The following is an 11,035-nucleotide window of genomic DNA, read 5'->3' as shown; positions in this document are numbered from 1 at the left end:
TCGCGTGTCGTGCCGCCTCCCGCCCCGCACACGGCCCTCCACGTGAAGCGCCGGCCCCCTCCTCCTCCCAGCTGTTTGCTCAGCTGACCCCGGCGGCCGAGGGGCCGGGCTCCGCCGCCGCTCCTCACTGGCGCAGCGCAGGGCCCGGGCCGGCCGAGCCCGCCTCTGCCTCCTCCTCCATCTCCTCCTCCATCTCCTCCTCCTCCTCCTCCGCCGCCTCGCACAGCCCCGGCCGGCCCCTCGCCGCCTCCAGCCTCGGTCCCCGTGCCCGGCTCCTCCCGCACCTCCCCTTCCCGGCGCAGGCCCCGGCGCCTGCCCCGATGCTCTGAGCTCCGAGCGGCCCCAGCGCCGGCCCCTTCCCGGCCGCGCCGCCATCTCCTCGCCCCTCAGCGGCCATTGGAGCCGCCCCGGAGCCAGGCGGCAGCAGCAGCAGCAGCAGCAGCCAGACCGCCGCCATGGACAGCCCCGGCGGCGTCAGCGACAAGAAAAGGTACCGAGGGGAGAGGCTTGGGCTCACCCTCCTCATCCTCAGCGCCCTTCCTCCCTTCCCACAGCCCAGGCCCGCGCTCCCAGCCCGGCTCCCCGCAGCGCGCTGGGCTCTTTCATCCTCCCTCCTTCTCCTCCTCCTCCTCCTCCTCCTCCTGCTCCACGTCGCCATTTTGTCGGCGGGGGGAGCCCGGCTCCCCGCTGCCCGGGGGGCTGCAGCCCCCTCAGTGGGGCTGCTTGGGGAGAGTCTCGGAGTTAAAAAAAACAAAAAGAGGGAGAGTTAGGGATGGGGTGGGGAAAGGGGAAACGTGTGCGGCCGGCCCGGCACCGGGGGGGGTCTGCTCGGGGTCCCAAATGGTCGCGGTTGTGTGGGGAAGGGGAGGGGGGGGGGGGTTTGGGGGTGGTCGCCGAGGTTTTGGTTCGCCGGGTTTGGTTGGGAAAGGGAGGATTTTAGGTTATAGCTGGAGAAAAGCAAATCGAGGGGAGAGGAGGAGGAGGAGGAGGAGGGCTGCCGAACAATGTGAGTTGAGAAGTATGAATAATTCACCGCGGATTGCTCGCTCAAATTAGAAAGGGGGGGGGGGGGGATAAAAGCCTTGAAAGCTTTTGTTAGGCAGCGAAGTTGTGGAGTTGGAGCATTTCGGTCAGCGGCTTTTTTTTTTTTTTTTTTTTTTTTTTCGATGGGATGCTCCCCCCAGCGTGCTTTGTGGAGGGATTAAAATTGCTGTAATTGGCATCCGCAGAAAACGGCGTTTTTATCGGTACCGGGACCTTTGATTTATCTATCTATCTATCTATCTATCTATTTATTTATTTACTTTTATCTCCGCTTTTGTATCAGGAGGGCACCCCAGCAGGCTGCATGAAGCCCTGGAAGGGAGAGGCCGGGGGGCTTTGGGTGGTGAGGGTGGCGCAGGGGGGTTGCAGGAGCTTTCGGTCTAATGAGATATCTCCACTTCTGTAACCTTTCGTGTTGTTTTATTTTTATTTTTATTTCCCTTCTCGAAGCTACTAACTACTGAGAAGCCACAGAGAAAATGTTGCAACAGAAATGATTGTTCTGTCCTGTGCTCTGCTGGCCTAATTTGGTGGCAAGGCTGCCTGGAAAGAGGCTTTGAGACTTTTTTTTTCCCCTTCTGTTGCTGTTTGCTTTGTCCTCGAGCATTTGTTATTTTTTACTTACCATTCTGTCCTGCTTGGGTACTTTTTTTTGCAATTTCCTTGTCCTGGATATAATCTGCTTTCTTCTGAATGTAGGAATCAGTATGCATAGCTTATCCTGCCCTTCCTAAAGGAGAGCTTAAGAAAGAGCATTTGTTGCCTTCTGCTTCCTGTAGACCAAGTTCGAGGTTGGGAATGTTTCTTATAAAGTAGCGAGGAATATTGAGGTTACCTCTGTTGTAGGGTATGTTTCAAATTAAAACATAAAGCTGTGTCTGTGGTACGCTCATCCTGGGGCTGCGAGTCTGCAGTTGAGCAAAGATGGCTAAGCAAAAAAGGAAGGATGTGAGCTCACCAGAGAACTTATTGAAAATCCCAAGCATTGCTCAAGAACCGGGGGTTGTTTGAGAAGGCTTTAGGTTTGCCAGTGTCCCTGATCAGAATACCTGTAGGGGAAATACCTTCCAGTCTGTCCTTCAATGATAAAACTTTGGCTGACTGTAGGTGCAGTGCGCCTCGCTTTCACCATGTGTTGGGCTCGTTTCGCTTCTCATCCCTCTGCGTGCGTGTGTTTGGGTAGCGTTTGGCTCTCGAGAGTTAAAGTGAAGCTTGTTGTTCGCTAATTATGTGCTGTGGGATGCAGAAATTATGAAATTTGACCCAGTGTGTCCCTCATTCTTACATAAGTGAAATCTCCTCATCGTAGTAACTGTAAGCGCAGATTCACTTACGGGTTTCTTGAGCCCATTCTGTTAGGCAGTCCCGAACTTCGGGAGATCTCATTTGATTTCTTTCGGAATCCTGACCCCCTGTATGTACGGGTAACGCTGTTATGTATTGCCAGCTCTGTGGGTTTTAGCTGTTCTTCAGTAGCTGCCTCATTTTTGTGTGCTCCTGATCTTTTTTTTTACATATGTTGCAAGGACTCAGTTTGTTTCTGTGTATAGAGTGAATAAAAGAGCATTGTTGGAAGCTTTGCTTGCTTATTAACTCCAATTTTATTCAAATTTAAGACTTGTGTAAGTCTGACTTTCTTTTCAATTTTCTTTTAACTAACTCTAGTGTACAGATTGCTCGTGCCATGAGAAGTTTTTCTCAGTTCTGTGGTATGACACTTTGCTTTTAGGAGAGTGAATCTTGCAACACTTTAAGTAAATGTACCATTTAGGGTTACTGGTTACTTTGGTAAGGGCCTGAGCTGGTAAATAGATATATTTTAAAAATGAATCTTGGATTGTTTAAAATCCTTACTTGTAGCATAAATAAATATATACTTAATGGTATGAGTGCTAAATAAAAATGACAAGCAGAGAGTTTATAAAAAGTATCTTCTTGAGTGCCCAGTCTGGGACTTTTGAAGGTATAAAGCATGATGTTTTAACATCCCGACTTGAGCCTCTTGCAGAAAAACTTCAGCTTTTCAGTTTCTCATAGTTGGGACTCGAACTGTATCGTCTGGTATCTGAGAGGGGGATCTGAAAGACCGGGGTTTTTCTGTTCCAGCTCCAGGATCTGGCCGAGAGGCCCTGGTCCTGTGCCACTTCCTATGAAAGGGGCAATGACTGCTGCTGGCTTTCTTAAACCTATGTGAGGTTTTTAGGATTGTGCGCTGCTTTCTGCCTGTTAATTTCTTTCAGTGCCGGTGGTACTGAGCCACTGCTAACAGGGTTGAAAGCTAATACAAAACCCTTTTGTATATACTATAACTGTACCTTTCTGTGTTGTACGAAGAGGAGAAACCTTTCTAAATGTTGTGCAGAATCTCCTTGCAGGTACGGGGAGGGCAGAGTGGTTTATGGCTTGCACAGAAGTGGTTGTCTTTACTGCTTTCTGGATCTTTCTGGGTTGTTTGGCTTGCCTTAGGACTTAAATGGTATTGCCCGAGCTGTCTGCTCTTTGTCATTTCCTCAAACACAAAATGGTTTTGAAGTGTCTTCAGTAAAAGTGATCGGAATCTACTTCTCAGTGCCCGCTAAAGATGAGGGCAGCAGCACGTTGCTACAGCTCTGCCTCGTGGTTATCGAGGCACAGAAAACCAGGCAGGAATAGCTGGGGAGGGTTTGCCAACTGCAGATACGCTTTCCTTAAAATTTTGAGCTCTCGGTGCTTTGGTCTGGTTGTGTCAGTGGAGGTTTGAGAACCTGGTAGCACGTTCATGGAAGCAGCAGGAGGTTTCTGGGTTTTGCTGAGTGATACTTGCTCTGTCTGGGGGGCTTGGAACAGCCGCGAGTGGTCCATGTGGAGAGGCTTGCTATAGGTGTGTCGGGGGGCTGGGATGATAAAAGGCTTTTATTTTATGTAGTTTAAAGCCTTTTTTGGAAGCTACCTTCTGCATAAATGCTATTTGTTTCTCAGGAGGCTTACCCTGGCATGTTTTCGGCCGCAGGGAGGGCAGATGTAGCTGTGCACTGGTCATGGCACCCGAAGCCTGGCAATTAGCGAGCTATCGATTTAAAGGCAGAGGTGTCAAGTTGATAATCCACCTTATTTCCTCTTCTAATTGCGATCCCTTTTTCAGGTAGGCTTCTCTTTCCCGAGGAATGGCCATTGAGGGCTTCTTTAGGGCCACGTTAGGGTTCTGTAAGCCTTGCGAAGCGGGGTGGACGTGCGGTGCCGTGCCAATCCTGCTACCGAGAGTAAGACTGGGCAGCAATGCAACAGGCAGCGTTTACTTCCTCCTCTGCATGTTGTGAGCACAGCTTGTAGACCTTTGTTCCTCCGTATCCTTGAATTGTATGCCTGGAGTTCATAAAGTTGTTTCCAGGACTCTGATTGCTGATGGCGAAGTGGAAAAGGAACAAAATCAGCTCCTACCAGCGCCAGCGAATGTCAGCAGTGTTGTGGTGTGAGCACGAGCCGTTCTGAGGCTCCTACGATCGTGCCTGTTTTTCGGTGTGCTGAGCTGAAAGCCTTGGAGACTCTCCCTGAGCTGATCTAACAAAATGGATTAAATTCTCGTGCGTTTGTTCTGCACGGTAACAAAATTACACTAATGTGTGTTAGAGGGCTGGATTTCAGCTAGGTTCTCATGAGACTTTCCAGAGTTCAGGGCGATGGTGTATCGCAGGAACCACTGGGTTTGTGTATTCAGTTTTGTGTACTGCAGGGGGAAAAAAATCAGCAGTAGTGTCTCCCCTTAGCCGTGAGGAGCTTGGTGTTATGATATGCCAACAACACAATTCTCAGGCATTGTGAAGTGAACCCGGGTGGGAGGTACCGCCTGGTTCAGCAGTGGCAAGGGGAGTACCCAGATTTTCCTGGTGATACCACTCTTTCAAGGAGATGCAAATACAGATCAGATTACCGTGTGTGTTCTTCAAAAACAAAGCAACTTCAAAACAAAAACACATCTTGCGAGAACCTTAGCAAGGTGTAGTAACCTGTTTCCCACCTCTTGTGTTGCTAGCTGATGTCCAAAAGGGAGGAACGTTCCAGATTGCGAGTCATCAGCCCAAATGCTGCTTTTATCTCACCATAGGCAGGTGTTTACATGCCTCAAAAAATCCTAGGCAATGCATGGAAAGAACGGAGGCCTTACTCATCTTTTCATGTCATAACAGCCCTTTCTCTTTTGGATTTGAGAAAGTTTGAGCGTTTTGGAGCCTCTCTCAAGAACCCTCTTTTGTATCAGGGCAGGCAGAAGAGCATGCAGGAGAATTTGTTTTCCACTGAGTACTGCTCCGAAACGGGAGATGCTTGGGGCGTTTATGACATTGGGAACTACAGAAATGGCCCAGGAGAAAAGAGGAGCCTTTGCGTTTTAATTAATGACAGAAAATTCAGGAAAGATACAGATTTCCAAATTAGAGTTGGATGTGAAGGCTGTTAAGTTTTTCATCGACTGAGATGTTATTTATCTTAAAATAAAACTCTATGAAAATTAAGCTCTGAAATTTAGAAACATGAAGTCAAGTGAATACATGCCAGCATACATGTATGTTTAAATACAGTTTATGTTGGTGACGAATGCTTTAGGCTGCTTTGATGTGGAGCCATAGCCTCAGTTGATGTAAATTAGCACGGGTTCATTGAAGCTGTGCCTGTTCGTACCAGCCTGGGGATTTGATCCAAGATATCAGAACTGATATCTCCAAGTGCATCGATGAGTTTCGTCACATGCAGAATTCGTCATTGCTTTCTGTTGCAGCCTGGTGATACGGTGACTTGTACAAAAATGTGGTGTTTTAAAATGCTGAGGTATTTCTAGCAGGCTATTTCACGTGGTGTCTGCGGACGGTGGAGAACTGGTGCTTCAAGTAGATCCATTTGTAGTTCCTTTAAGATATCTAATACATAATAAACGCCATGTGCATTATAGACTCTAGAGAAACTTCAATTCTGTTTAATTTGGGGTGGTATGAATGCATACTTGTTAAGCATTCAGTAGAAAAATGTTACAACAGATCCTATAACTCGCCACGTTAAAATAGAGCCTGAATTTCAAGTGAAGAATTGAGGAAACTGAATCATCGCGTTTGTGTGAAGAAATTTCTGCTATTATATTTACAGCAGCGGAAGGTTTTACCAAACAACTTATTAAATATCCCAAGTACCTTACTAAGTATCCCTTTCAACTCCTTTTGTAATAACCCTGGACGTGTTACCCGAAAAAGCTGCCCCGTGTTGTTTACCAGAACGCGTCGTGATCCCCTCGGTCCTAACTGATAGCGCCCATCTGGTTTCGGTTTGTGGAGGTTATGTTTCAAGAAGGAAAAGAACACCGAGGCCAGGAACCTTGTTTTTGTGGAATTATTTCACGCTGCTCACAACTGCGAGTAATTAATGAACTGCTAGGCCAGGAGGGAGTTCAGAAGCCTGCCTCCTCGTATTTTCCCCATGCTTACACCTGCTGGAAGAGGTGGGAATGTATTCCTTGGAACAGAAGACTTGAAGCAATCATGTCACGTACAAAGGCTGCAAATGGGACTCTCTAAATGGAAGTGATTCAGCTGATAAGAGGAGTATTTGGTGCTCAGTCCTTCAGAAGAGGCTTTTTTTCGTGCAAACCATTGAATCTCCTGGCTGTGGAACTGACACTGCTGCAGGCTCTTTATCCTGCCTATTGATGTAAGCATTTTTCTTGACTGCTCACTGGATCTGTTTGTTCTTTATTCATACAGAGAAATAGAACTTTATATTGCTTATTTCTATTTTTTTTTATTTTGTTCTTAAAACCTTTGATCATGAAATACCCTGCTAGGCGAAAGCAGTTGAGGAATGCAAGGTGAAGAGATGAGGTGAAGAACCTGCGTTGAAGCACTGAGGAAAAACCTTCAGTCTCTGCTCTGGAAAACTCGAGTCTCCAACTGTGTGAGGATAAGACTAGCTAGCTCCGAACTAAAACAGTGTTAGCTGCGAGGTCAAGTGAAGAACTCATCTTAGCAATGTGTTTTTCATCTTTTTTGTGAGCTTGGCTGAAGCAAGAGCTACTAACAGCAAGAGTGTTGGAGGAGGGAGAGCACTTGAAGGTTAGTTCTGTCCGTGTCCAGGCATCATCTTCACGTAGTTTTTTAGTAATAACCATGATTTAACTACCATGCACCCTTCCCCCCGAAGGGTAGAGTACAGCTATTTAAAAGAAAAAAAGCCAAATAACATGGTTGAAAAAAAAAATCTGGATTTTCTTACAAACAGCCTTTGTATGTCCTATGATTATTTTTACACAGTAAATTACTATGCACAGTGAAAATGTCTGGGGGTTACACTGTATAGTAAGACACAGCAGAATCACTTCACCACGTTCTTAATTAGAAATACTAAATTTGGAAGCTTTTACCTTCTTATGCTTTCTAAGCAGGGAGAAGGAGGGTTTCCAGGTCAGCACGAGGCCAAGTACAGTTGATAGATAATCTTGGAAGTGTGGCCTTGCACTAGCTTTAGGAGTGCTAGGTTGCTGCTGGCTCTTTTATGCCATCGTTTACCTGTTTGTAAGACGTCTGTTTATACAGACCTCATGGTCCTGGTAGTAAAACCTCTCGCTGTATTTTGTTCACCGTGTAGCTCTCAAGGAGAGCCAGCCCCTGCTATCACTCCGCAGGTAGGGATGGGTTTCAAAGCACTGCTCATTCAGAAGCTAACTCAGTTTGAACTGTCTGCTTGCTCTTAATTTGTTAGGTTTCTTTTCAGTTAAGAGGTTTTTAGTGGTGTTCAAATTATGTTAAATGCCCTTAAATAACCACAGCAATGTAAAGAAAGCAGCTTAAATTGCTTTGTCAGAAGAAAATGTACAAAGGAATGAAGCTTAACCAATAGTTTACATACAGAAGTGTTGTTTCTGTGCCTTAATGTTACTCTAGTTTTTACCGTTAAATTTCTTTTAAAATCTTAGAAATCCTTTAAATACAGTAGCTAATTTTCTGTGTTATGTTACTGGGCTTTTAAGTTCATTAATTCATAACGAGCAAGACTTTCATCTAGAAGATCACATGCTCGCAACCGCGCAGGAGATAAGGGTGTTGGTTATTCTACACAGATTACAAAATAAGGAAAACTGATAAATTGGCCATAATGGCAAAAGCAGTGATACTTAAAATCACATCAAAGCCAGAAGAGATGAAGCCGCAGCCTGGAGTTCATCGTGAGCTGGAAGCTGAGAGCTCGTGCTAATTGCGCGGTGCAGCTGGAGGAGGAAGGAAGGAGCACCCTTCCACACCAACCTGCAAAGAAAAACCTGTGGAAAACATGCGTGGAAGTTCACTGCAGGTCCTGGAGAGCCCGTCCCTCGATGATTCCTTCACCTGGAAGTTCTGATTGCGTTATATGTTGGAGAGCGGCGTCTGAAATGCCTTTCCCTGCTCTCAGGAGGCCGGGTGCCAGCAGCAGGCAGTCCTGTGAGGTGGCACACGGGATGAAAGTCCTCTGGCCCTCCTCTTCCTTGCCCCACTGCCTGGCTCTTCTGTTTTTTAAGACAAGCAGGCTTATTCCATGTGTGTGCTGGGCAGAAGGTGGGCAGGGGGTTGTTTTTGTGTTGTTCTAAAAAACACTTCATGCGCTTGCCATATGCTTAAAAAAGCGGATTTGAGTGGTGCCCTCTGTTTACATCATAAACCTGGTTTTCTTACGAAGGCCGCTTTATGGAAGTTGAATTGTGCTGCGCTAGTTTGCGGTAAGCGCTGGGCTCGGCTGGGTCCTCTTTCCGTGGAAGAAGAATTCGGTAAGCGCTGTGACCAGCAGCCCTGAACGAATCTAACCACAGTGACATCAAACCAGAGCATGTTCAGCGCAGCCTGAAGAGCAGAGCCCTGCTCTAGCGTGTTTTTGGGCAGCCCGTGCCTTTCCAGCAAGCCCGTGTCCATGTGTACTGCTGCGTGGTGGCAGGTGAGAGCTGTCGGTGTGAGGTTTTGGTTACGGCAGTGTGGCGATGCCCACGTGGAGGTACCTGCAGACCAGGAGCTGTGCCCCTGTCCCACACAGCGGTGCTGGCAGAAGCTCCCTTTTAGGCTGATGACCATTTCCTTCGAACTGCAGGAGAAAATTCAACCTGAAGGGCTAAACGCAAGGCCACTTACACGTCTCCTTTCTGAGTTCAAATACCCTCAACTGACATACAGCGTTAATGTATGATTTTATTGCAATAGCTGCATCTTGTCTTCTTTATTGCTTAAAGAAGAAAAACCAAAGCTGTGTTGTAGAAGATGTGGTCGTCCAAGCCTGCTGTTGCTGGCACTACTTTGACCGTCTCGGGAGAGTTTGCTTCTGACCTGGGAGCACTGCGTATGAAATCTTGTGTTGGCAAACGAAGGAGATCAGAACCGAAAGCCACTTAAAGATCCATAACGAGAAGTTACAGCGTTTGAGACGCGTTATTCATTTGGATTGTATTCTTTCCACATGGTACACTTCTGTGAAACTGTTTAAATGCAGTATACAAACTCACTCAATTGTGGAAAACAATTCTGAGAAGGGGACTGTGAATCACTAACACGAGATGTTTGTAACTTTTTTTTTTTAAAGAATGTTCTCAGACCTGAGTCAGGAAAGATGAGGCCAGATTAATTCCCGTGTGCACAATAGCTGTTTTACATGGGAATTGAAAACACCTACAAAGGAGAAATCTGAGTAGAGGAAGGGTAAGGTAGTATGAACAAGTGTGCAGCTAGAAAGGAGAGAAAACAAATAGCAGTAAAGCAATATACAGAAGAAAGTAAAACAATGTAATGCTGTGTACACGATGCAGAGTTGTCCTTGACGCTGGGTGATGATTTAAGAAACTAGAACGAGGCAAAGTTCATATGCCACAGCTATAAAAATTGGTCAGTGTGCAGGTCTTAAATCTCATTAGCAATTTTTAATTTCAATGTATTGGTTACTAATGGCATTTTCCAGGGTTCTTCTTGGTCTCTGTTAGTGGTGTTAAGTAAGGAGGAATGGAGCAGCTTTTAGTGTGGCCGTGGATTGGTATTATACTTGAGGAGAGGAAAACAGGGTTATTTTTAGAAGACTGTGGAGCTGCTTGTAGAAACGTGCCGTGGTGGGCTCTTTGAGATGATTCGGTGAACAATGAATTGTTTAAGAAAGATGCTGTGGCCCCAGTAGCCCATGTGGCTGCAATTACAGGCATTGCATGTCGAGTATGGGGGCTGCGTTGACATCTGCAACCGGTGCACGTGTGGCTGCTGCTGGTGGGCTCTGCCTGAAGGCTGCTGGGCTGGCTCTTGCTTGCTGTGAAAGGCTGCTGTAAGACGTCTGTTTATATTCACCGTTGTTTTAAAGCCCTTCTCGTGTGGGGCAGGAGTGGGAGCCTGGGTAATACCCTTCAGCTGAGCCCTTGGTTTAGCTGCAGTGAATCTTGGTGGTGAAATAGGGCTTTGCTTCGGGTGTCTGACTTGGGTAGCTTTGGGAACTCAGCTGTTTGTTCAGCCATTACATGCGAACATCTCTCACATGTAAGCTGTGCTGAGTATTGGTCTTAATATTGTCAGCAGAGCCCTGTTTTCGGTGAGCTGCAGCGTGTGTCCTGCGTTAGATTGATTTCTGCTTCTGTATTCTGGTGGGGGGAACACAAAATGGAAACGAATGTCTGGCACTGAAATTGGGCAGGAAACATACCTGAAAACGCATGCAATTTCCTGCCTAGAGTGGGCATTTCTGATATTTTCATTGCATGTATAATCTGCTCTTCAATGGAGATCTTTCTTCTGAATCCTTAGGTGGCTTTCTTTTATGTGAAACAGATAGCAGGAGGTTGAAATCGTTCTGAAGTTGCTTTTCTTTTAAATGGGAATCAGGTCCCTGTTCCCCTTACAGGGTACGCCTGCTGTGGAGACCAGGATTTTTAAGCACAGGCACTTCTGAAATGGCTCTGCAGTTATGAGACTTATTTAATCTTAGTGCTAGTTCACATCTTAGTGTCTAAAGGCCCCTTCCTTGAGCTCCCTTCTTATTCTCG

General features: G+C 46.6%; 1 protein-coding gene across 2 annotated transcripts in view; it reads left to right on the top strand.

The window, feature by feature from the left end:
- Positions 1-226: 226 nt before the first annotated feature.
- Positions 227-11,035, top strand: part of HIF1A (hypoxia inducible factor 1 subunit alpha) — a 33,029-nt gene continuing 22,220 nt past the window's right edge. For both annotated transcript variants that reach the window (XM_084287777.1, XM_084287776.1), the window contains exon 1: positions 227-490. In XM_084287777.1, coding sequence (XP_084143903.1) covers positions 456-490 — 35 coding nt within the window. In that variant the 5' untranslated portion in view covers positions 227-455. The remainder of the gene's footprint in view (positions 491-11,035) is intronic.

This window comes from Netta rufina (assembly GCF_964035555.1).
Source record: "Netta rufina genome assembly, chromosome: 5".
Classification (NCBI taxonomy): Eukaryota; Metazoa; Chordata; class Aves; order Anseriformes; family Anatidae; genus Netta; species Netta rufina.
Note: the sequence above shows the minus strand (reverse complement) of the source record. Positions and strands in the feature narration are given on the sequence as shown.